Raw genomic sequence first — 27,115 nt, forward strand, 5'->3', positions numbered from 1 at the left:
ACACTGAGCAAAAGAAATTCGACACCAAGAGTATGATTCCATTTACATAAAATAAACAGGAAAAACTAAATCTACTTTGTTTAAAATCAGGATGATGATTACAAAGGACACAAAAATAGTTTTGGAAATGCTGGTAATGTTCTGCTTAATAATGTGAGTTCTGGTTATATGGGTAGGTTCAGTTTATAAAAAGTCATCAAACTGTACACTTGCCATCTGTATACTTCTCTGTATCTACACTGGTACTTCAACAAAAAGTTTTAGAATTTTCCTTAAAATTTGCTAAAAGTTCTATTCTAAGTAACAAATAACACATTATTAAAATTATATAAGCAAAATGGAGCTAAGTCTTTGGAAAATCTGTTAGCAATAATCTTTTTGGCTTAATTTCATACATACATTTATTCAAGTACATTATTTTAAGATAAATTCCCCAATATGAGTGACTTCTTTCATCAGATTATTAACAAGTACAGTCAATTTTCCATTACTCATGCTCTGAGAAAAGACTAAATTGTAAAATCTCATTTTAGGCTATAATTCCAAATAATTCTCTTCTAAATATTTCAAAAGGGAACGTCTTTAGAGTTTTAGTTTTTCACCTTCTTTTGTTATGGGTTGGTAGAAACACACAAAACCAACTTAAAAGAAATCTTTTAAAATGGGCTAAAAAGTTCTCCCCAAGGCTTTGACATTCTCTTAAGGGCTTTCTTTCTACTCTGTTTTCCCAGTAGGGCACCCCATTAAAAATGAAATAATAAAAAAGGAATAAAGAGTCTTCAACTAGGAAGTAAGTATCTCAAGACATCGCTGCCTAGGTGTCAGGACCAAGCAAAATACTGAACAGCAGTTAACCTAATAAAAAACAGATTAATGATAAAAAATAGTCTGGTTAAAGATTCTGTAAGTTCAAAACAAACAAAAGTTTAAAATACTTAATAAGTTAAATAATGACCACAGAAAAAGAAAACAAACAACATCATAGGGAAAAAACACACATGTATCATACAAATTACCAGACTTAGACTTCAGAGTTTTGGTAAGTATAATCCAATGAAGTATTATCTTGATGGTAATGCAAACCAAGTCATCCTGACTCACCTGAACAAACTTTATTTTGTTCCTTCCAAAAGAATGACTAGATGTCACATTTTTTTGAAATTAATAGCAGTATTTATGTCTGTTCTTACTCAGCACATTGTATCAATTTCCACATTTAACAATGATAATTTTCATTCATCTTCAGCAATTCAGAGAGAAACTTATCAAACATCTTTTTGCCATCCTAAACTTCAGTATTAGGTTTTTTTCTTAATTAAATCTTGAGAATAAGGGATAATTTCCCTCAACAGTCTTCATAATGAACCCATTACAGACACTTGTACAACGTGACAGATAAACTAAAATAACTTCAGTTACAGTATTTTTTAAATGAAAAAGGAGCATAGAGTTATAGTGACCAGTGGGTCAAAAGCCCAATAATTCTGGAACCATAACCATAGACGGTCTTAAACTTAAAAGAACTATACATTGAACTTTCATATATTCACAATGCAAACATGCAGATAGCATGCTCTTCCTATGAGTTACAGTATAACTTAGATTATGAAGGTGTCTAGAATAATGGGAAATGACATAAAATAATGATTTTACATATCTTATGCAATTGTGGTAAGAGCTGTACAATGGTATTTTCATATACTTTCCATTAAGATAAATTTTGTTAGGGGCTAATTAGCTTTTTTAAAATAAACATTCTGCCAAATAATAATAATAATAATTGAACCTAGATCTGATCAAACCACTAGTCCCACTAACAGTTTATAGGAAATACAGAGGAAAGTGCCAAAAATTCAGTAATACCACAGAGATGCATTCTGAAAAACCCAGACTCTATAAACTGTATAAAGCAATCTAGTTTCTTAAGTGACAAAAGAAAAAGATGGAAAATCATAAAAAAAGAGGGAAATTACAGATTAACAGACTTTAGAGACATCAACCAACTACAATGTCAATCTTAGTAAGATTTCTGAGTCATACAAACTGAAGTAAAAAAATAAAGGTATTTATGAAACAAGAAGATATGTGAACACCACATATTTGCTGATATTAAGAAACAGATTAACTATTTTCAGGTTAAGAATCCATCTTTTAGAGATGCATTTATGGGTATTTATGGGATCTGCTTCAAAGGAGTACAAGATGGGGATATGCTTTCAACATTTCTCCACTAAGTATGATGCTTGCTTTATGCTTTTTGCAGATACTCTATATATCAGGTTAATGATGCTCTCCTCTATTCCTGGTTAAGTTTTCATCATATATGGATTTTGAATTTTACTAACGGTTTCTCAGACATTTACTAAAATGATCTCTTTTCTCCTTTAGTCTATTAGTGTAGTGGAAACGTATTAGATTTACTATTCTTAAACCAACCATATATTACCGCATGGATATCTTAATACCATCTAGCTGGATTTGAGTGGTTAAAACTAATTTCACAAACATGTTCATAAGTTAGATTGACCTGTAATTTTCTCTTTCTTTCTCTGTAAGATACATAAGAGCTGGGGCACAATCCTTTTTTACATATACTATCAAATAATTTACAAAGAGATTAAACTTATATATACCTTAAACGTTTATCTGTTAAAAATCATGTGTAAATATCAATGAGGCCTTTTTTTTCTTGGTGAGAAAATTCTCAACTACTGATCTAATTTCTTTGATGGTCATACAACCAGTCAAGTTTTCAACTTAAAGTGAAGGCCACGTTTTAACAGTGGCTTCTGAGGCCCTAGACATATTCTCCTTTCCTCAGCAGTCCTTTATCCCACCCTCTCTCTGACCTCATCTCCTTGGACAGTCACTTCCGTCCTCTCAAATGTTTCTGTCCTAAGGCATCTGCAATCCCATCGCCCCATCCCCATTTCCACAGCATCTGATCCCTACTTCTCTCAGGGTCCCCCTCACACATCATCCTACTTGACCACACTAAGTAAAGCAGTATATATCATCTCCACTAACACAATTTTAATTTCACTCTAATTCTCTTATTATACTTGTCACTATCTGATATTCTGTACTAATTTATTTATTTTTATTCTAATTAAGGGAGAACTACAAAATAAGTTCCATAAAAGCAGGTACTTTGTCAAATCATTCACTCATGTAATCCCGGTGCCTAGTACTTAGAAGACACTCAAAAATACTTATTGACGTTTTGGGTTCACATCTTGACTCTGTAACTAGTTCTATAACCTTGGGCCAATAGTCTTTGCCTTCTTCCTCCTTACACAGAACAACACTAATGTCATTCACCTTCCAAGATTTCTGAAAGGATGAAGACATTAAGAGAGATATTTGGCATCCACCTAATCCCAAAGGAAAAAAAAAAAAAAAAACAGTATAGTCGTTTGTCCAAGGTCATACAGCTACTAAGTTCAGACTTGACTCAGACCTCTTAATTTAAGTCCATGCTCTTCCCAAGACCATATACTATCTTTCCGGAGATTTCACTTCATACTAACATACTCCAAATGAGTAAAGTTAACTCAGTTTTCAGTGTCTAATAACTTAGGGACTCCTGAGACCCTTTCAGGTGGTGTGCAAGATCTCTTATACATAGATTAGAATTTTCCAGAAGCTATGTGACAAGGGATATCACAATAGATTGAATTCAGAAGCAGATACGTGAATCCAGTTATCTTCTACTAAGCTGGACATTAAAGAAATCTGCAAAAATACAAAATACCATTCTTCCCACCAATTTTTTTTTCCAGAAAATACTTATTTTTCACATGCAAAAAAGTTACTATATTAAGATGTAATGGGTTATTACTATGTTTAAATAAAATAATGTTACTATATTTTAATTTTAAATAGAATAAATATCAATAGATAAAACCCATATTAACAAAAGGTCTTTGGGTCCAAAATGAGTGTAAAAGGGCCTTGAGATAAAAAATTTTGAGACTCACTGGAAAGAATATATTCATTCCTTTACTAAACTTAATTTCATATAAATGTCTAAAATTCAAAATAGTACTGAAAAACCTATTAGCTTAAAAACTATATGGGGAAGATTGGGTAGAAGAAAGGAAACAATATGGTATTACAGAAAGAACTAAAGTTTATATTCAGAAGGCCTGGGTTCAAATCTTGGCTATGGTGCCTTGCTAGAAAATTCCCTAAGGAAATAACTGAATCCTCTTCAGCTTAAATGTCCTCGACCATAAAATAAGGATACTAGTGACTACTCTAACGTATTAAGATTGTTGAGAGTAAGATAATAAATGTGAAAGCTCTCTATCAACTATAAAGCACTATGTAAATATAAACATAAAATTACAGCTGTTATTAAATTTTACCTCTATGGCAGACAGATGGACACTTATGGTTTCTACATCCTAAAGTCCGTCCACAGTTTTGATCACAAGGTGGACAGTTTCCAGGGCAACACTGAAGGGAAAGCAATATATAAAGAACAGATAATTTGAAAATCATACATAATATGAATGTCATTACTAGTTATTCACAGAAATTAGGGAAATCAAAAGATTGTTCTTTTCACTATAAGAATAAGAATATTCAAGAGTATTAACATTCTTGTGTAGAATACATTATACTATGAACTTGTAAGTTTAAATAGACAATGACCTAATTTAGTGAAATCAAGCTAAATTTATGTGCCCTTTAGTTAACTATTCTATAATTTAAAATAGTTCCATAAGAGATTCTCTTCTACTTATCTATGCAGAGACTGACAACATTAACCATAGGAATGCATGTGGTCAAACTCTACAATCAATTTAGGCAAACAATCTGCCTATTTTTAAGATTTGACTATAATAAAGCCAGTGCATTATATAAATTAGGTGGGCAATTATTTTCAAACCAAAGAATCAGAGTCTAACTAAAGGAAAGAAGCAGAGACAGGCTAATTGACTTCAGCACTCTCTAGTTTGTTACTTCTTAGTTTTCAATCTGTGAGAAATATAGCTGTCTAAGACTTGTCCCAATTTTCATTCATGAACACAAAGCAATTACTTAAAAGTTTCATCTGCCACTCTAACTCCTTGACTTCTCATATATCCAAACCTTGGAAACGAAATACAGACTACAACTGTCTTAAGGAAACATGGGTTTGTTAACCTACTTAAGAAAACGTTTCAGAATATAAAAATAGCTCAAAACAAAATATACATTATTGAAAGGCAATTAGAAGTTAAAATAGTTCATTCAATTCAGTAAGTATTTACCAAAAAATACTATGTGCCTATCACTTTCCCAGTGCCAATGGGGGAAAAGAAGATCACTGCAATAAGCGTTTTAGGTGTTTGTTTCTCACCATGATGAGCAATAATGACCAGATTTACTCTCCTGCTTTAAACAACTAGAAAATCAGACAAAATATATCAAACAAAAGTTTTCAGATTTTGGACAATTAGGCAACATTGGACAGAAACCCTATGAAAAGATAAACAAAAAAGGTGAGTCCTATGATAGCACAAGCTTCATAGACCTGGAAGTTTCCACACTGCAGCACAAGGAGAAAAATCACAAGCAAAGTCCAGTGGTCTCACCAATTTAAGGAGACAAAATTCAAGGTTAAGAAGCCAGTATGGTTAGAATTTGTGGAGAAATGGTAGCACAAAACATAAAGTTCATAATATCTGGAAACCAATCAAAAGTGACCCAGGAGGAAAAAATAACCCAAAAGGAAAGCAAAATTCAATCAACAAAAATAGACCCAAAAATGACAGATGACAGAATTAGTAGATAAGGACATTAAAATAGGCATGTGAAGTATAGCCTATCCACCTATACTGATGACAATAGAAGAAAGCATAAGCATGAAAAGGACAGACATGGAAGTGATGAAAAAGACACAACTCCAAGTCTCAGATGAAAAAATACCGTCTGAGACGAGAAAATACATGATGGGATTAAAAATGGGATTATACAATGCAAAAGAAAACTTAGTGAACCTGAAGATAAAGCAATATAAGCTAACATAAAATATGAACCTTAAAAAGACTAAATAATAAATGGAGCATCAGTGAAGCATTAGAACTATAGACCCTCAAGTAGTTTGACATATACATCCCTGGAATGTCAGAAAGCAAAGAATAGGAGAAATATTTGAAGAAATAAAGATCGAAAATGTCATAAGTATGATGAAAACTATAAAGAAATACAAGAAGCTCAACAAAAGCTGAGCAAAAGAAACATGAAGAAGGCAATACAAAGGAAATCACTAATAAATTCCTGAAGACTAATGATAAACAGAAAAATCTTTTTAAACAGCCAGAGAAAAAAGATACATACAGAAGAACAAAGATAACAAAAATTGTTTAACGTATGGGGGGAAAACTGTCAAATAAAAATCATACAGTAAAACTATTTTTCACAAACAAAAGCTAAAGAGAGTTTACAAAAATTGAAAGACTCCATGAACAGCACTCCAAAGGTGTTAAAGGAAGTTCTTCAGATAAAAGAAAATGAAACCAGATAGAAACCTGAATCTTTATAAAAGGATGAAAAATGGCAAAAGTCATGAGTTTGATGATAAATATAAAAGATTACCTATTTTTCTAATTCTTTGAAAGATACCTATTTAAAGCAAAAACAACATATTTAAGATTATTTTTAAAAATGGTATAAAATGTGTGAGAATCAAATAAAGGAGGTAAAGTAGAATCATTGAAAAGCAACACTCAATTAAACAGAAGACACAAGAGAAGGAAAAGAAACAAAGAGCAGATGGGCAAACAAAATAAATAGCAAAATGATAGATTTAAATCCAACCATTTTATTAAAGATCATAAGAAATGTCAATGATCTACACTCAAATTAAACACTAAAGATTAAATAAAATTAAAAAAAATCTAAGTGCTCTGCATAGATGTTCACTTTAAATATAAAGATATGAATAAGTCAAAAGGATGGGAAAGATATACTGTATTAACACTATGAAAAACAAAGTTGAAATCACTGTATTTAATAAATGTAAGAACAAGGTATCTTACCAGAGAGAGAGGGATAATTTATAATAATAAAAGAGGCTTGAAAAAACTGCAAATCTACAGACTCAATAAAATACTCCTTATACTGAACCAAGTTTCTACAGATAAGATCTGAACAGCAGAAGTTAAGCCTCTACAAAACCAAATAACATTGCTAACACTGCTATGACGTTTTAGTCAAGGAAGAGAAACAGCCAGAGAATCAAGACAAAAGAATTATGCACAGGACAAAAGGACACCATTGTTATTTAAAAACCGTGGTAGAATTCCCACTAATACAAACAATAATGTAGAATATTTATTAGTATTTCATATAGGAAGCAAAGACTATGTCTAAATATCTGAGGAACAAGTCAAGATGGCACTTATCATGGGCCCCAAAAGGAAAAAACTCAAAAGAATTTAAAAATCAGTTTTCCAAGCTTATTACCTTTCTCCTACACTGATGCTTCTGACAGTCCCGCATCTTAACACACTTAGTTTCACAAAGATAAGGTTTATGGCACGGCATTCGTTTTGTATGCTTCCCACAGCGACAATGCTTTTCCACTTCCTGGAAGAATCAAACGCTATTGACTTTTGTTGATATGATTTTTTTCACATTGCTATCTCTATAATTACTAAAAAATGAAAGAGAAAAGTTTTAAGAGCCTTTTGTATTAAAGACTTAAAAAAAACCAAAGGCTGAATTTTCTAAGACACTTGTTCCAAAAAGACTTCACAGAATTTCTATTATTAAATTTAGGAAAAACCTGATATTAAATAGTAAAACAATTAAAATCTCATATCTAATTACACCATAACATCTATACATCTAGTTTCAATAAAACAAGAAAACTGGATTATCTGGTAGTATGTCAAAACCAAAATGACATCTAGGCATTTTTTTCCATCATCACTAAGCCTAATTCATTGTTGCTCTGAATGCCTACTGAGAACAAACAAGTCCACATTAGTCTAAAAATGACAACATTCAAACTTTTACCAAGGAATACAAAATAAATGGTAACTGCAGATTTAACTGCTGGCATACTCTCCTGTTTCATCATAATAAATGTTAGATCATGACAACAGATGTTTAAGAGAACAATTATAAAACAATCCCATTTGACATATTATGACAGCTGTTAAAAAAGTAGCTATTACAGGAGATGACTGACTTGTCTACATGTTTCACAAGGGCCTCGGTGACAACGCTGTGAACATCTATGGATTCCACATTCAAGTACTTTGTCACAACTGTCTCCACAAGTTGGTACATCTTCTGTACAAGGCAAGGAAAATTCTAGAAGCAGACAAAAAAAAAATCAGTATTAATAACAACATATATTATTATAAAGCACTAATAATATGCCATGTACTTCTGATTCCCTAAATGACAGGCCTTTCTGACGTGAGTTTTTGCATCTACATAATTAATGGGAAAAGTTCACTTTAATGAAAACCCCTAATATTTGTAAAGTTTATGTTTTTAAAAAAAAAAAAATTTATTTGGCTGCATCAGATCTTAAGTTGCAGCAGGTGGGATCTTCGTTGTGGCGCACAGGCTCTCTAGCTGAAGCACTCAGGCTTAGCCGCTCTGTGGCACGTGGGATCCTACTTCCCAAACAGGGATCCAACCCAGGTCCCCTGCATTGCAAGGAGGATTCTTAACTATTGGAGTGCCAGGGAAGTCCCAAAGTTTATGCATTTTAAAAAGAATTTGACACATGACACGTTACCATACTCAGGAAGCACATTTTTATGAGCTAACTACTTCAGAAATACTTTTCTAAAGAAATGAGTAAGTCCCTGGAAACTACTGGGAAGAATTCTACAATATACAGAATTTTAAAAAAAAAAAAAAAAAAATTGCTCTAAAAGCTCATAGGATGAAAAAAAAAAGATCTAGATTTTGAAACTATGAAATTGGCCATTAAGTTTATAACTAATGCTGGCAATAATCTCACAAATATGTGTGCTGGTATTGGTGCTAAATCAAGAAACTGAACGTCAACTGAAACTCTTCTATGCCTTTATCTCAAAGTAGTCAAAACTAAATTCACCTATAATCTAATACAGAATAATGGCAAGAGTTTATAATTATTAGGTTTCCTTCATGTGCTGGCCACTATACTAAATAATTTATGTGCATTTTATCACTTAATTCTCACAATTATCTTATAAAGAAGGTACTACTATTATCCCCATTTAACTTGGGAAAAGTATAGCTCAAGAAAGTGGGATTTCAACCCAGATATGCCTAGTCTTTTTCTTTTTTCTTTTTTTTTTAATTTTAGCAGAGATTTATTCATGCAAGGAAAGAAAGAAATGGGATCAGAGGAAGGAACTAAATCAGGAATATATCTTGCAATACTTATATTCATCACAGTCTTAACTCACCCAGATTTATATGTGTTGGCATGCTATTCAGAATGGTGACCCTTATACAATCAAAGATCATATTATTATCACTCTAGTTCAGTTTTTTGTTTGTTTTATCAGCATGCAGCGCAGGATATTGACATTTACTTCCCTGAATCACTTCTCTTCACTGGTCAGGGGTTGAAAGAATAGGGGAGTTGGAAGAGCGTTCAGATGGAAGCCGAAGATACACCTTGAATGTGCTTTGATGGGTTGAAAAGAGGTTGGTCTGAGATTGACAAGACACCCATTTCAGAGGCTCAGGAAGTCTGGGGCCAAAATCTGAGTTCTTAATCCACCAGGCTACATTGTCCTGTTACCCAGGTGTGTAGATATCTAATATTGAATTTATATTATTATTGAAATGACATTATAAATTTCCAGAGAAAACTAATTGGGAAAATATAATAATTAGCATAACAATTAATCATAATCTGATTAAAGATTTTTTAGAAAGTCTTACTTGACTTCTGACACGGACAGAACCTTTTCCCAGATCGAGGACAATCTCCACAAGCACCTACATGGCAAACTTGCTCACACGTATGATTACCACATGGTAGTGTTTTCCCACACACCTAGAACAACATGCAATAAATGCTAAAGACTTAAAAGTTAACAAGACTTTGTATACATAATAATTTCTCAATCACAAATAAGCAACTTCTTTATATTCCTCATATTATTACGCTTTCTCTCTTACATCGGTATCATGAATGTGCATAAACACACACACACACGTTTCTTATGTGCCAGAATATATCTTTAAAATATAATAAAGGCAAAAGGAACATACAGTTTCATGTGGTCATCCACCAAAGATTTCCAATGGTACTAAAGCCACGCCAATTCTAAGACAAGCTACAAAATCAACCCTACTTCCTCAAGTGGATTAACTCAAGAAGAGGGAAAAGAGAAGGAGAAAAAGCTAGCAAGAAAGAGTACATATGTACTAAATCTGAAATTCAACAAGTTGCTGTTAATTTTGAAAAAAAAAAAAATTCTCCTGGTAATTAAAATGATACTAAGTTGAAAAGTTTCCTAAAACATGAATAAAATTCATCTGAGGTGCTGTTCTTCTCTTTTTATCCAACTAAACCTAACTAGCATTTCTAATTGTATATGCTTTGATAGACTTTAACACCCACTCCTCAAAATGCATATACACTTACTTGATCACAGTGCCACAGTGGACTTGCACAGCTTCTTTCAGCTACTCGTTTGCCACAGACACACTTTTGTCTACTAACTCTTGGACAGGGTGGGCAACTTCCTAAAATCAAAATGATAAATAAGCATGGAACATCATAAAAGCAATGGAGACTGCTTTGACTTCTGCTTAAGGCTGGAACACTAACACTTACGACCTTTTACCTGCATGACAAGGATTTTCACATTTATGCTGTCCACAAAGCAATTTCCGTCCACATGGCAGCTGACAGGACCATGCCTTAGCACTGCACCGGCGAGGGATGGGTTTCGCTTTCTTACAATAACAAGTAGTTGTGACCATCTTGGGACAAGGGGGGCAAGGACCTAGAATCCAGCGAAAGGAAAAAAAAATCAGAGGTCAAAAATGAAAATTGTCAGTGCCTACACCTATCAGTAATTCCTAACACTTTCCTGATACTTTAAAAGGCAATCCCTTCAAATATTTTCTTATGTACACTTAAGCTCTGGGTTCAACTTTCACAATGATTTTTTTGCTTCAACGTAAGAAGAAATAACTACCCACAAATGACAAAAAATATAATATATAACTCACCTGGATGGCAGAGGAGTAAACACTTATGGCCACAAGAAGGTTTAAAATCTCTCTCACATACTTGGCCACACGAATGAGGCACGAGCCACGGATCTAAAGGTGGATCTTCCACTTTTCCACAATAGCAATAGTACCTACTAGGTGTGTCAGATCGTTTGTATTCAAACCTACATTTGGGACTACAAAAAATGAAATTCCTGAAGTTAATTTCATTTATAAAAGTGACATGAGATGGGATATAAATATACTTAACAATGGAGTACATACAATCAGTTAATGTAACCTCTGCTCCATCTCTATATATTAGTAAGAAACAAGATTTTACTAAAATCAACTTCAACCATCTAGAATAGCTCTGTCCAATAATTTCCTGAGATGATGAAAGTGTTTTATACCTGTCATGTCCAACACCATAGCCATTAGCCACATATGGCTAATGAGCACTTGAAATGTGGCTAATACATACAACTGAGAAAGAAACAATTTTTTATTTCATTATTTTTAAGAGTATAAACAACTGCATGTGGCTAGCTGCTACTGTATTAAACAACACATATCTAAAATATAGCTACACAAGAAAGCATCATTAGCTTTCTACTAACCACCTGAACTTTATTCTTGAGTTATTCATTCCAATTTTATAAGGCTCACTATTTTAAAAGTTTGGTTGGGTGGTCTACAAATAAGCAAACTATATTAGCAATAGCAAGCAGAAGAGAGGAATCAGGTTACAGGTAGGTAATATAGCAGCAAGAAACATGACAAAATCTAGAAGGGGAAAAATATTTGAAAATAAAAAATATTCATATTTAACATCTAATACAAAAATATATACATTTCAAATATGCCTAAGTCAAAGAAAAGTTCAAATACTATATCACATTCTCTGCTAAAACAGATTTTTACCCAGCAAGACTAAAATAAAGCAGTTTTGGTCGTAGAAGCCAAACTAAAATAATAAATGAAGAAAATTTAATGAGATTGGATAACCTGAAGCTTTGAGAGATTTCGAGGATAAAACTAGGAAGCCAATGATCAAAATGTTAGATGACAGTCTTGTACAATGTAATACTAAAATATATAAACAGGAGCTCCTGAGAGAAGCTGCAGAATTTCAATGGATTCTAGTCAAAAAGAAATTAAAAGTTCTTTAAAAAGATAACTAAGTGCACCAGCCCCAAGCATCCAGTATCATGCAGAAAGATGGTTCGGGGAGGGAGGAGGGAGGGGGTTCAGGATGGGGAACACGTGTATACCTGTGGCGGATTCATGTTGACGCATGGCAAAACCAATATAATATTGTAAAGTAATTAACCTCCAATTAAAATAAATAAATTTATATTTAAAAACAATAAAAATAAAGAAACCAGAATGGAAAAAAAAAAAAAGATAACTAAGACATTGCTTTGTGGTTGGGGGGCGGGGGGAGGGGGGAAGAATCTAAATGATTTATTAGTTACCAAAAGGAACTAGTAGTTATACAAGCTGGGGCAATGGGGGGAGCCATTAGTAGGTTTCATATCTTCACAAACCAAATGACTACTTGAAGGCCAAGCATGGACAATGAAATTGCCAATAAAGCAACTTAGAAGCTACAATTTTCATTTACTTACTACTAAGCACTCCAACTAAATTAGAGAAAGTTACCATGGCCAGGGATAATCTCTCTTTCCAAAATCATCATCCGTCAGAGAAGATACCAGAAACTGGCTGTCTTTAGCCCACTTCTGGATACAGGGCATGTGAAATATACAGAAACATCCTGAACAACTCCAAACCTAAGACAAAGGTATCAGAGATTAACAAACACAAAATGATTTTTCTTTGATAATTCCACAATACTTTAAAATAAGTACCATTTTCAAGAGCTAATTATAGAAAAAAACTTTCCTCTAGCATAATAGAAGAAATGTTCTTTAAAAAAATTAATTTACATGTAGAACACTTAAAAGAAAAATAATATTAACCATTCAGATTCATTCAGCTAGAAACTACTGCTAACATTCTGAAAATCTCTAAAATTTTTGTATATATTTCATACTTTTTAAAAAATGAGGTCATACTGCACTTACTGACATGTAACTATAGCCTTTTTTTTTAACATAGTATAAGCATTTACCCTTATCAAATATGTCTGTCCATACAACATGATATTTATAGCTGTATAGCAGGTTATCACACTGATTTATATACTATAATTTAACAAATTATGGGTTGTTGTACATTTAGGTTTTTCTAATTGTAAATAACACCACAAAAGGAATCCTTAAACACAAGTATGTACATATAATCTCTGTTGCCCCATTGTTATAAAAAATCTATTAGTCTCGCAATTAATGCTAAATTCTGAAACCTGGGTGAACAAAAAAACTTGAAAATATATATATAAATATCATAAGCCAGCAAAAGCACTGAAAACAAGCTAACTTCTTAGTTTGAGTTCCCCAAAAAAAGCAGTGCCTAAGAAAAGAACTGTGATATAGAAGCAAAAGGTCAAGAGAGAGAAAAGGAAATGCAAATAAACTGCATATTACTCAGCTGATTACCACTAAGGGCCAAAGTTCAGTCCCGTTCGGAATGCTCTGAAGAACCACATAAAACATGCCTAGGACAACTCCAGCCCTAACCACTAGCAAACAGGAAGCTAGGGCACTCATCCCCCAGCTTCCTATGGTGGAATGTTGCCCCAGCGGGCATTAACTCTGCCCTGCTTCAGTACTTCCTGCTGAGTTAGTTCCCAAAGAGAAAGCAGTGAGGTTGGGAAAATAGCATTAAACAGCAAGTGTTTAATGAAGAGACTATTCCTCCACTGCAGCTGAATTCAGAGTAAGCCAACCAGAAGCACTAAAGGCACCTGCAGCTGCTATGCTAACCTATCTGATATAGCTTAAATTTCTGGCTCATTCTACATGACCCATCCATTTCACATCTGACCACACTGCCCTTCTCTAGGCAATGGGGCTACAACAGCAGAGGATTAACTTGAGGTCTAAATGGTGAGTCTATCACACTCAGTCATCACTTCCCCTTAATTGCTTTATTAATGCTCTTTAAATTTACATATATATTAACTTCACCATTAGGCCATAGAATCTCTAAGTACATAAGTTATCTCTGAATCCATCTCTCCCTATTAACCCTAGCCACTTTCCAGAAGCACCTTCAACACAAGAGAAGCTCAATAATAAACCATAAATGTCACTGCTAGGTTTTACTTCCTTGAAGGCAGGGAACACAACTATATTTTTTAAAACCTGGTGAAAGTAATGAAATATAGTTTAACATTTCAGTACTTGTGAATCTCTACAACGTACTGATGCTAAAAAGGCTTTATCAACATGACATATGCATTGAAACTGAAGATATTTGCTTCAGTTTTATAAATAGTGCTGAAAATATTCATTGCTCATTTAGAGGTATTTTTCTTTTAATCACAGATTCCCCAAAACTGAATATCAATTTATAAATAGAATTCTCAAATGAAACATTTTTGAACAAAAATAAGCAAAAAGAGTAATAAATGATTGCAAATTATACAGGCAAAATAAGATATTTGAGGGAGATGATAACATTATTTTAGATAAGGACAAAAACTTACTGCTTGGTTTCTCTTCACTGAAGCAATACAAATTAAGCATGTCATAGCCCCGGCTTGAAAAGCTTCATTTAAGTATTGTTTCGTTCGCTCTAATTCTCGTACATCTCCATCTTGAAATTTAAAAATTGAAAACTTAAGGTTAAGCAACATCTGAAAAGAACACAGTCACCAACAACACTACATTACAGGAGAACTGTCTGGTATTATCAATTGTTCAAACTACAGCTAAAAAAAGGAGAAGCTAAAGAAAAAAAGCAACCAGTGAACTGCCAAGAGGTCACAAAGTCCATGCATTCTATTTTGACCTTCTCTCAGAGTTTACCTGCTGTTACAGTCCTTAACAAATCCGGTGGGGGCAGAGCCTCAGGCAAAGGCAGCAAGATGCCAGGTACTAAGAGAAACCATACCTAAAACGAGGTGAAAGGAACTGAAAAGCAGCTCAGCAGAGCCACTGAGCCTAAATATAAGCATATGTCCATCAATGTGTAAGTGCGTAAGAGTCTGCGTGTTACGAGTCTGTCTGACAAAAGCATGTTCTTAGTAAAAATCTGTCGAATGAAAAGATCAATCCAGTACAATAACCTTGTTTCATTAAATTATGCTATTTCTGCTTAAAAAGGAAGCATGACTTAGGAAAAAAAATTACTACACCGAATTTTCTTTAAGCAATCATTAAGCATTTACTTGGTAGACACTGCACTATTTGTATTTCAGTAAGATTAAATAAGATGTTTTTAATTTCATTTTACAGATGAGAAAACTGAAGCACATAACATTTAAGTAACTTCGGTATGGCTCCAAAGTGAGCCCTCTTGACCACTATGCTATGCTGCAGCAAGGGTTTAATACAGGAAGGTCCAAGAAATAGCAGCACAATAAAAGGCAGAAAAACAACCCCAACGCCCACATGACACCAAAAGGACAATAATCTGAGTCACTTTAGTGTAAGAAAAATAAACCTACAGGCCTTTAGTATGATAAAGATTATTCAATAGGGGTTAACCAAGTCTCCAAGAAAAGTACACTACTAGCATAAACTATTGTAAGTACAGAACATGGCAATAAAATTGTACAAGCCAAAATTTATGTCATCAAAAAGAAAAATAAAAAGGACACTTGGATAATTCTTTACTTCCTAAGACCATCTAAGTAAACACAAAAGTCACAAAATCTTGTTCTACCATACCATAAACACAAGTATAATTTAGGTTATTCAATAAAATATATATAAAATCACTCCCAAAACTATAAAATACTATAAACTTACTAAAGACAATTGTTTTGAACAAACATCAAAGTTTGATTGAGAATCCTTAAAAGCAGACTTAGTAACCATATTCTATGTATTTATTTTGCTCTTTGACATAGCTGGCTCTAACGAATGTAGAGCATTTTAACATTTTATCTAATTTAACAGCTACCATGTAACATAGAAGATAAAAAGCAAGATGAATAGACTTTAATAAAATAATTTAATCTTATATTTATAAAATTTATGTAAGACTTCTTTGAAAATTGTGTTAAAACTTGGCTGCAGCAATAAAGTATACTGCCCAAGATGTCATGGTGGCTAGGATGGCATTTGAAGTCATGCATTTTAACAAGATCACTCTGGCAACTGAAGAAAAATGACTGTGAGGAGGCCAAGCCTGGAAACATGAAGTACCAGAGAGGAGGTAATTACAGCAGATGAAGCAAAAAATGACCTTTAGTAAGTCAATGTGCCCAATCCCAGCTTTCTCATCTTTAAAATAGTAGTAATAATAATATCTATCCCACAGAGCTATTATGTGGATTTAAATAACTATTATTTAATAGCTATTAAACCTATTAAACAGCTGTAGGGGCCTGAATTAAGGTGATGACAGTATGGGGAAAGGTGGGGTGAATTTACGAAATTTAGGAAGTAAAACTCAGCAGGACTTGGTGACAATGAGATTGTGTTGCTTTGAAAAGTCAATGTTCATGCCAAGATTCAGAAGGAAAAGACTGTTGTGTCTGAAGAGCTGTCTGACATAGGCTGAGGGAAGAGTGGGAGCAAATAAAATATACTCATGTCATGTATATGCCAACCCTGCTCCCAGATTTCTGCCTTAGGTGGATGACTGGGAAAACTGTGGCACTACTAATTAATATAAAGAAAACAAAACAATAAATAAGTTATCTTTCAACATATGTTTATGTTTCCATAGGCGAGCAAGACAGCAATACCCAACAGGAAGCTGACCATTAAAGTCTGAAACTTGACATCAAAGTATAAAGGCTGTGCTCAGGCAGAAAAAATGCAATTTCTTCGGTTAAGTTCTGTTGTTCAATTCACTAACGAGAGATGTGAACCATCTCATAACTCTGGCATTTACTGTACCAGTCAAGTTTCCTGACTTTGGTAGAGGCAAAGTACAGAACACAATGGAATGGATATCAAAATACTTACGGATTTGACACAATACAACAGTAACACTTTGAGATGAAAGCTGGGTTAAAAATGAACAAAATTCATATATGATAAAAGTTTTCTAAACACTAGACAGAAATACTCAGTTATATCACTGGATTTCCTATTTAAAAATAACACCTGTACCTAGAATGGTTTAAGTGAGGTCTTCTTGAAGGAAACCTTAAGTTACTTTCTATGAAGTCCTTCAAAAGCAAGAAACCTCAAGGTTCCTCTTTACCAACTTTTACCTGGCTGAGCCAGACTTCTTAGTCAAGCTTCCTAATCTTAATTCCTTGCCAGATATAGTAAATTCCTTGGAAACCATTTTGATGATATGTACCCAGGCTCATGATGCTATCAATATACTCAGCGAACAACTAATGTGGATAATACATACACGAATGCTTCCAGCAACGACTGTAAGTATAAAATGTGGAACGTGTAAGAGCACTTCACTGAAAATAATCTATTTCTACACTTAGTACCAAATCTTCACAGCAACATCACTTTGCCCCTTGCTCTCATAAACAAATGTGGCTAAGTAACCCAGATATATACAACACACAATGTGACTGTACACACTGAACCTGAGGAGACTAAGATTTTTTTTAAAGCATAAACATCAGAAGTTGTAAGATACAAAATAAAGGAATAAAGTCAAGAAATGAAACTGACTCCAAGATACATTTAACATAATGAAAAAGAAAAAAATGAAGAATCAATTTAAAGGAGTATTCAAAGTCTTCAAGTGCAATCAAACCATCATCAGGAACAACTGGACCCAACTCATCTCTCAGGGAAGATCCCCCATTGCCACTACCCAGGCATACTAATGAGATGCCAATTAAACACCAAAGAGAATTTCTAAGGCTATAAAAGACATTGCCATCCTATGACTATGATAAAACATATAACTCAAATAGTAAACAGAGAAGGCAATGGCACCCCACTCCAGTACTCTTGCCTGGAAAATCCCATGGACGGAGGAGCCTGGAAGGCTGCAGTCCATGGGGTCGCTGAGGGTCGGACACGACTGAGTGACTTCACTTTCACTTTTCACTTTCACGTATTGGAGAAGGAAATGGCAACCCACTCCAGTGTTCTTGCCTGGAGAATCCCAGGGATGGGGGAGCCTGGTGGGCTGCCATCTATGGGGTCGCACAGAGTTGGACACAACTGAAGTGTCTTAGCCACAGAGGCAGCAAACAGTAAAAGGTTTAAAAATTCAGCTCCACAGCACAAGAATGTTCATTCTTAAGATACAAAAAGTATCCCACACAGAGTAAAGGTGTTACAAAAAGTCAGGAATATATTTTTCATTTGATGTAAAAATATCAAAATGTAAAAGCTCATACAGTACCTGTCTGAGTAGTATAAGTTATAAACGTATTAGCAACTATTTTTCCTCTTTTTCCTTCAAAATCTTCATCCCCTTCTTCTTCAGATGAAGAGCTAAAGTGTTCTTCAACAATTTTTTTGGCTGCAGCCTGATTAGCCTTCTTGATTTCCTCAAATTTCTTTTGAGACATTAGCTCTGCTTAATAGAAAAAAAGTGAAAAATAAATAAATAAATAAATAAGTGAAAAAAAAAAAGAAAAAAGTGTTTTTCATTTCTGCAAAACAATCTCACAAAAAGCAAGACATGAGATACCAACACATTATTAAAATACAGATTTAAAAGTCACCTTTGGTGCATTCTATTTTACTGTCATCTATGAAAAAAAGTATTTGCAAATTTCTTATCATATAGGTAAAGAGAATACCACAATATAAACTTTCACTTTTGTTAAATATTCTGCTAAACGCAACAAACTGTTCTAGAGTGACTAACAAATCAATTTTTTAAATTATAAAGGCAAGTTAAAGTATCAAAAAACTGGTGATCAACCTCAAGACAAGGACATTAACAAAATTAAAGTGAGATGTTTAAAAATAAATGGTAGGAAGGTACAAGAGGAAAAGGATACACATAGTTGATTCACTTTGTTGTACAGCAGAAACTAATGCAACAATGCAAAGATATTATACTCCAATAATAAAAAAAAGTTTTACATGAATGGTACACAGTGATTCTTAAGAGGTGGGAAACATATGCACGGGGAGCACATCAGAATCAGCAAAGCCAGGTGCTTTTTCAAATCATCTTCTTCCATACTACAAACCCAACATGGCCTGGTCCACCAAACACTTAGCACGAGCAATAGTCACTGTGTACCCACTATGTTTACAATTTGCTGCTTAGAAAGCGCAAGAACTTTTTTGTCTTTATTAGCATGTGGTCACAAAACACATTTACTGAACATTAATCCCACACAAGAAGTGATTGAACGTGGCTCAGACAGTAAAGAACCTGCCTGCATGGGGGAGACCTGGGTTCGATCCCTGGGCCACAAGAAGATCCCCTGGAAGAGGGCATGGTAACCCATCCCAGTATTCTTGCCTGGAGGCTCCCCATGGCCAGAGGAGCCTATCGAGCTACAGTCCATGGGGTCGCAAAGAGTGGGACACGACTGAGTGACTAAGCACAGGAATCCCACACAAACATGGAATCCCACTGCTAACATGGAAAACGTGCTTCTCACAACTTCATTCCAAAAAGAAATGTTAAATAAGTTTTGAATTAGTTCCATTATTCTGTTTAGCAATGTCTGTACTTCTGACTTTGTTACTTGCTTAAATAATGCAAAAAAGAATTAGACTACTTCATAGCACATTCCCAATGAGACTTCAAACTCCTCAAGAGCAAGGACTATCAGAATTCTCTACAAGCATTAATAAACTCTTTGGACAGCAACCACAGTTCAAGAAAGGAGCCACAAACATACTGAATTGATCTTAATTCTTTGATGTCTTAATTCATCAGCGCACTAAGAAATGCACTTTATGCTTGAAACTGATGAGTCACTATTCATACAAGTTTTCCTATTTTAGGTGGTGTATTTGTATTTAATGATGTTTTATCTTTATTTTCCTCATGAAATGCTTTCCTTTTCTTATTGCAGCTGGCTTGGCTGGGAACTCCTGGGTATTTCAAGTAAAACTGGAGGAAAATGTACAGAGCTTACATAGGAATCTTTGAGTGCTAGTAGAAAACTAATTGATACAATAAGATATATGACTCAAAAATTTTTTAAAGGTTGAAGCAGATATAATAAAAAATTCATAACCTGATCAACAGACCCAGATCAGATCATCTCAAAGACAGCTGACAAAGCAACCCTCCCATATATTATTTCTTACAGTCAAATCTCAATTATCCAGTTGAAGGATGCTTGCTTTTCTCTATCTACAAAATCCAAGGAAGTTCACCAAAACTGTTCACAAGTCTCCCTCTTGCATACCTCACTACCACCAATATCATACTCTAACTCACCACTATCATAAACTCAGAATATCACCTAAATTTTAAGTTAGATGAGGAGGGAAAACATTCAGAAGCTCAATTTGCTCCTCCACCTAAAAAAATTTATTTTGAAAAATACAACAATAAAATTATTTCCAGGATTATTCCCTGATCCCCCTGCACTAGTTCACTACTGTGGACAACTGAAAGCTGCATGTGCGCACTCCACCAAAACACTGCTTTGTTGTTCAGTCACTAAGCTCTTTGTGACCCCATGAACTGCGGCAAGCCCGGCTTCCCTGTCCTTCACTATCTCTGAGAGTTAGCTCCAACTCCTGTCTCTTGCCTTGGGTGAAGGATATTGACAAGCTGAAGGAGGCCACACCAGATATATCCAGGAAAGGACATCAAATTTGTGACTAGGAATTTGTGACCCCAGTAGAAAACAGTACCACAAAGTCAAGTGCGTACAGGACATAGATAATTAAAGTCACTAAACTAAGTAATCAAACAAAGATGGAAAATGACAACCAGTTGGAGACAAAATCCGAAGGGGAAAGCCTAAATCCAATCTAAAAGGGACTTCTGTAATTCGGCCCAGCCGACTGTTGCCACGCATAAAAGTACCAAAGCCACAGTGTTTTAGAAGAAAAGTTGCTAACCGGATTTTTATGAAATTTTAAAAAGAAAAACAAAAAACTGCCGGCAATCAATTCAGATTTAACGCACTGTGGTAACCAAACTATATGCTGAATCAGACCGCTGGGCTACGATTTGCAACCTTAGGGATTCAATAGACAAGAGTGAAAAGAAGACTACGGGACGGAGAAATAACAAAGATTAATATCAATTAAACTGATGATGAATACGGTGTGATGGGAATTGGCCTAGAATGAGCAGCTGCCTGAAAGCTTTGAGAAGTGAGGCCAATTACAAACTCCCGAAGGAGAAGGAAAGTAGTGAATGCGGAGGCAGCTCAGACTAGGAAGTGCCTTAGGAGGTGGGCATTCAGGTGAGCCCGAGAACAGGAGCCATTCTCACCACCGGCCACGGAAGTCTGCGACGCTTCAGACCCCGCGGGGCTGCGCCGCGCTGAGCTACCTGCAGCCGCAGGGGTGGCCGCTCCTCCGGGGCTGCGGCCAGGACCAGCAGCGCCCACCGACCCCTTCTCCCGCCCTCCTCCGGCGCCGCGGAGATGGACTCCATTTCCTGAGGAGGGGGCCGCAGTGGCTCGTCCTCGGGCTCGGCCTCGACCACCGGCCACCTGGCGCCAGGAAGCTTCCATCCCTGCAGAGGGAAAAAAAAAAAAGTGGAAGGAGCGTGAGGGCTGCGGTGCCGAGGAGTCTGGGGAAAAGGACAGTGAGGGAAACCGAGATGAGGGTGGAGTAAGGAGGGTCTCCGCCGGACGGGGTCCGGATTTGAAAAGGTCGCGGCCCTGTCTCTCCCAGAGGGCGAGCCCCCACTACGCCCAGGCTTTGGAGATGGCTAGGAGAGGGAGAGAGCTAGGCAGAGAAATGGACTGCAGAGCAAGGCGCATACACCCACGGAGAAAGAGTCGAGGGAGAAGGAAAGAGCCTCCTGGGCCTCAGAGTAGCGCGGTGATGGGAGAACAACCGACTGACCCGGCGTATCCCGCCGGGAAGCAACTGCAGTAGCAAACCTCAAGGAAAGCTACGTCTCCTTACCGACGGCGCCCGCCTCAAGCGACTACAATTCCCAGAAGTCCAGGCCCACAGATCGCAGAACGCGTGGCATCACCGGCCGCTTCCTCATCCGGGACCTTTTCTGTGTGTTGGCAAGTCCTCGGAACGCATGCGCCAACTGAATCGGGCCTTCGGAAACTACAGTTCCCGAAATTCTCTGGGGTTCGGGCTTCTCTTATAGCTCAGCTGGTAAAGAATACGCCAGCAATGCGGGAGACCTGGGTTCGATCCCTGGGTTGGGAAGATCCCCTGGAGACGGGAAAAGCTACCCACTCCAGTATTCTGGCCTAGAGAATTCTGTGGATTGTATAGTCCATGGGGTCGCAAAGAGTCGAACATGACTGAGCGACTTTCACTTTCACTTCGGGCGGGTGGGGCGCAGAGAGAGCGAACTAGATGGGGAAGTGGGCGGGGCCCTGAGGTGTTCAAGACACCGAAGGTTGCTGCTTTTTCCTCGCAACTTCCCTGAACCTAGCTAGAGTCTGTGCCAGTGGTCGTAATTGACTGCCCACTGTCTTTGGTGCCAGAGAACTTTTCTCGCAGATGGGAAAAGGCATTTACGAGAAAATTACTTGAGGTCGGGGAAGAGGGAGGGAAAGCCGAGGGAGTGTTGCGGTAAAGTGGCTGGAGTGGAAAAAACGCTTTTCTGAAAGTCAAAGAGGAGAGTGAAAAAGTTGGCTTAAAGCTCAACATTCAGAAAACGAAGATCATGGCATCTGGTCCCATCACTTCATGGGAAAGAGATGGGGAAACAGTGGAAACAGTGTCAGACTTTTGGCGGGGGGGGGCGGGGTGGGGGGGAATCCAAAATCACTGCAGATGGTGACTGCAGCCATGAAATTAAAAGACACTTACTCCTTGGAAGAAAAGTTATGACCAACCTAGATAGCATATTCAAAAGCAAGAGACATTACTTTGCCGACTAAGGTCCGTCTAATCAAGGCTATGGTTTTTCCTGTGGTCATGTATGGATGTGAGAGTTGGACTGTGAAGAAGGCTGAGTGCCGAAGAATTGATGCTTTTGAACTGTGGTGTTGGAGAAGACTCTTGAGAGTCCCTTGGACTGCAAGGAGATCCAACCAGTCCATTCTGAAGGAGATCAACCCTGGGATTTCTTTGGAAGGAATGATGCTAAAGCTGAAGCTCCAGTAGTTTGGCCACCTCATGTGAAGAGTGGACTCATTGGAAGAGACTCTGATGCTGGGAGGGATTGGGGGCAGGAGGAGAAGGGGACGACAGAGGATGAGATGGCTGGATGGCATCACTGACTCGATGGACGTGAGTCTGAGTGAACTCCGGGAGATGGTGATGGACAGGGAGGCCTGGCGTGCTGCGATTCATGGGGTCGCAAAGAGTCGGACACGACTGAGCGACTGAACTGAACTGAACTGAACTAAAGGGGTGTAGAAGATAAATCTAACGGCATTAGTATCAAAGTCCTTTATAGTTTATAATATACTGTTTCTGAAGCAGGCCGATTTTTACTTTCACAACAAAAGGAAAAGTAGTTAAGAGCCAGGTCTGGTCCTAATTCTTCTGGCTCTGCTGTTTTCAATAATAGATAAAGAGAAGAGTGGGAGAAATCTTAAAAATTCAGGAGTCTGTCTGGGATTGAGAAATATATTAATTGCTGTTTGGGACTACACGGCCCTTTACAACTCTTCAGCTTAATTAATAAATACCTAATATTAATATAGCATTTATTAAGTTCCAGGCACTATGCAAAGTGTTTTACATATATATGTGTTTTAACAATGTGATACTCAATAATCCTATTTTTATCCCCATTTTACAGCTGAGAACACTGAGGGATAGAGAGGTTAAGTTCCTTGCCCTTGACATAACCTGGTGTTGTTTTCTATTCCATTTTGTAAATTAGAAAATAAAGACACAGAAAACTTTCTTATTAAGTATCCTAGCAGAGCCAGGACTGCAGCTGAGCTGTGTGACTCCTGTACTATACTCTTAAAAACACCATACTACTTAATTACTGTGAAAAAGCAATGTTTACATAGAAATTCCCCTTATGTTTAGAGGCCCTAATCAGGCAAAAGGCACATGTTCAGAGTTTTTCCCTTGCCATTTTACAAAGATAATTGATAATCATAATAACTACAGTGGTGTCAAAAAGAATGTTATATGCTATGTGAATGAGCAAGCATTTATTATAGTATTCTCGAAAAGAGTGGAGAGCTGATGGATATTATAATGTGGAAGTATAGGTAAAAAGCACATTTCAAAAGCTACCATTTTCTGCTATTTTCACTTTGAAATTTCAGATAACATTTGAAAGAAACAAGTTCTATTTACCAAAGGGGAACATGAGAAATACATGAAGATGATAAATACTAGATAGTTAAGATTATAAAAATTGATAAATATAATTGTATAGTTCTAATTAATCTTAATTATTAAAAATACTACCCTCAAGAAAAGCGAAAAACAAAAGATTAGCCAACTACTGGCAACAATATGGAGCAATTGGAACTCTCATACATTTTGGTAGGAGTGGAAATTGGTTCAAACTCTTTAGAAAAATGTTGGGCTGTATCTATTAAAGCTAAACATGACTCACTACTAAAGCATGTTCCAAGGACCAAGTAATTCCACTTCTGAATATATACCTGAAAGACCTGAGTGCACAGCTTCACAAAAACTCATTTTATAGCAGCTTTACTCATAATAGTCAAAAACTAGGAACAACCCACATATCTATCAACAGGATAGAAAAATTGCGGTATATTCATATAATAGAATGCTATGCCAAAAGAAATACCGATATGTGAAGCAAGATGAGTAAATCTCAAAGATATCATGTTGAACGAAAGATGCCAGACACAACAGATGACTTACTTGTGAATCCAATTTCATGAAGTTCCTGAACAAGTAACAGAGGCCAGATTAGTGCCTACTTCTGGTAGGGGTGGGAGAATTTTAACTGGGAGGAGGAATAAGGTATTCTCCTGAGTGGTGGGAAAATTCTATCTTAATCTGGGTAGTAGTTTTACTTGTGTGTACGTATGTTAAAACTCAAAATATTATACATTTATGATTTGTGCAATTTACTATATGTATGTTGCTGCTGCTGCTGCTGCTGCTAAGTCACTTCAGTGGTGTCCGATTCTGTGCGACCCCATAGATGGAAGCCCACCTGGCTCCCCCGTCCCTGGGATTCTCCAGGCAAGAGTACTGGAATGGGGTGCCATTGCCTGCTCCAACTATATGTATGACACACCTCAATTTTTAAAGAATCCCAAAATAAAATATAGGAAAAAATAGGATATCTGAATACCCCTGTTGTCCAGTCATTTTAAAAATTATTTGTCCATTACTGACATGTCTCCCTGATACGGATTCGTTTTGCCAGTGTATCAGTATAGCTCCCTGAATACATTTATCTTTGACAAATACATCTAGACGCGGGTAAACACTTTGCCTGTTATCAATACATTGCCCCTCAGCTCCTATTCACCCTTTAGTATGTGCTCTGTGACAGGACAGAACTTGAAGCATCTCTACAGAGATGTTAAGTTTTCTCGGCAGAGGGCACTGGAGAAGCATTGGAGGAAGCAAGACACTCTCCTGTTATTTCCTGCTGCTGTATATATAGTAGGTCAGCCACCTTGCAGCATTTGCCTGGCCTGAAAATAATCTTCCAAAGCAGCCCTCTCAACATAGAAACCGACCTTACGGTCTTCTGCTCACCACTGATCCCCCTGAGTCACCACTCCCTCTGCAGCTGACACCCTCCTCACACCTGCCACAGCGCCCCTGAGCCTTGGCTCCCATCCCCTCTGCAAACTCACCCCTCTGGTTTCTGATCACTGCACTCTGCAGGAGACTGCAGAACAGCTGTGGCCAGAACAAACCAGCAAGCTTCTCTGCTATCCAGTGGGCTAAACTACACCTTCTCCAATCAGACTGAATCAATCCTGGGGAGGGAAACACTTCCAAGTTTGTCCTTCCTTGGGTATTCTCCCTCAGTCCTAGAATACCATACGTAGTTTCCTTCTAGTCCTTCTTTTATCAGAGCTTAATAATTCTTTCTATTAAACTTAACCCACTGTGTGGTTTCTATTGTTGATTGGACCAAGACTGATACAAGCACTCAATACCTTTTACTTGACATATTGGATATGATCCAATCACATTGACAGCAAAAATAAATATAGTTAACAAGGAAATAAAGAGGGGAAGTGTCAAGAAAATAAAAGGTACAACATAAAGTGCAAAATATACCAGTTGAAAAAAGTGAGACAGAAGTGCTCTCCGTGGGACAGAAGAAAATTAGAAAACTGAATAATTAGGCTGATTTCTCTAGCCAGGTTAAACACAAATAACTTTCAAGGATAGATTCTTATTTTGCTTTACTTATTAATACTGAGAGAACTGAGTGATAAAAGTAGTATTGTATAATGTTAATTTCATTAAAATAGCATAATTTTTAAACTGGGTGATCAGTTTCTTTTTCTAGTAAAACCTTCAGAAACAAAAGTTAACCAAATATTTATTCATATTTCATCTAAACTATTTTCTAATATTCAGCTAAATAACCCATCCATCAATCAATAATTGAGTCTGGGGCTTCCCTGGTGGCTCAGTGGTAAAGAATCTGCCAGTCAACACAGAAGACACAGGTTCAATCCCTGGTATAGGAAGATGCCAAATGCTTCAAAGCAACTAAGCCCATGGCCACAACTATTGTGTCTGTGCACTAGAGCCCAGGGAACCAAAACTACTGAGCCCACATGCCACAATCACTGAAGCTTACCTGTCCTAGAGCCTGTACTCCACAGAGAATCTACTGCAATGAGCAGCCCCTGCACAGCAACTAGAGT

The 27,115-nt window shown here is 36.4% G+C and overlaps 1 protein-coding gene across 7 annotated transcripts in view; it reads right to left on the reverse strand.

Moving 5' to 3' along the window:
• Positions 1-22,361, reverse strand: part of NFXL1 (nuclear transcription factor, X-box binding like 1) — a 55,968-nt gene extending 33,607 nt beyond the window's left edge. Inside the window, exons 1-12 of one of the 7 annotated variants that reach the window (XM_042251377.1) lie at positions 22,260-22,361; positions 21,676-21,861; positions 18,592-18,765; positions 14,795-14,904; positions 12,844-12,974; positions 11,197-11,375; positions 10,806-10,967; positions 10,604-10,704; positions 9,895-10,009; positions 8,189-8,313; positions 7,459-7,581; positions 4,371-4,461 (exon numbers count right to left, since the gene is read on the reverse strand). In XM_042251377.1, the coding sequence (XP_042107311.1) occupies positions 4,371-4,461; positions 7,459-7,581; positions 8,189-8,313; positions 9,895-10,009; positions 10,604-10,704; positions 10,806-10,967; positions 11,197-11,375; positions 12,844-12,974; positions 14,795-14,904; positions 18,592-18,765; positions 21,676-21,859 (1,495 nt within the window). In that variant the 5' untranslated portion in view covers positions 21,860-21,861; positions 22,260-22,361. Of the gene's footprint in view, positions 1-4,370; positions 4,462-7,458; positions 7,582-8,188; positions 8,314-9,894; positions 10,010-10,603; positions 10,705-10,805; positions 10,968-11,196; positions 11,376-12,843; positions 12,975-14,794; positions 14,905-18,591; positions 18,769-21,615; positions 21,862-22,113 lie in introns of all 7 variants that reach the window. The other 6 variants (XM_042251374.1, XM_012179925.3, XM_042251376.1 and 3 more) reach the window with 6 other exon arrangements.
• Positions 22,362-27,115: the final 4,754 nt, after the last annotated feature.

Source organism: Ovis aries, chromosome 6 (genome assembly GCF_016772045.2).
Source record: "Ovis aries strain OAR_USU_Benz2616 breed Rambouillet chromosome 6, ARS-UI_Ramb_v3.0, whole genome shotgun sequence".
Taxonomy (NCBI): domain Eukaryota; kingdom Metazoa; phylum Chordata; class Mammalia; order Artiodactyla; family Bovidae; genus Ovis; species Ovis aries.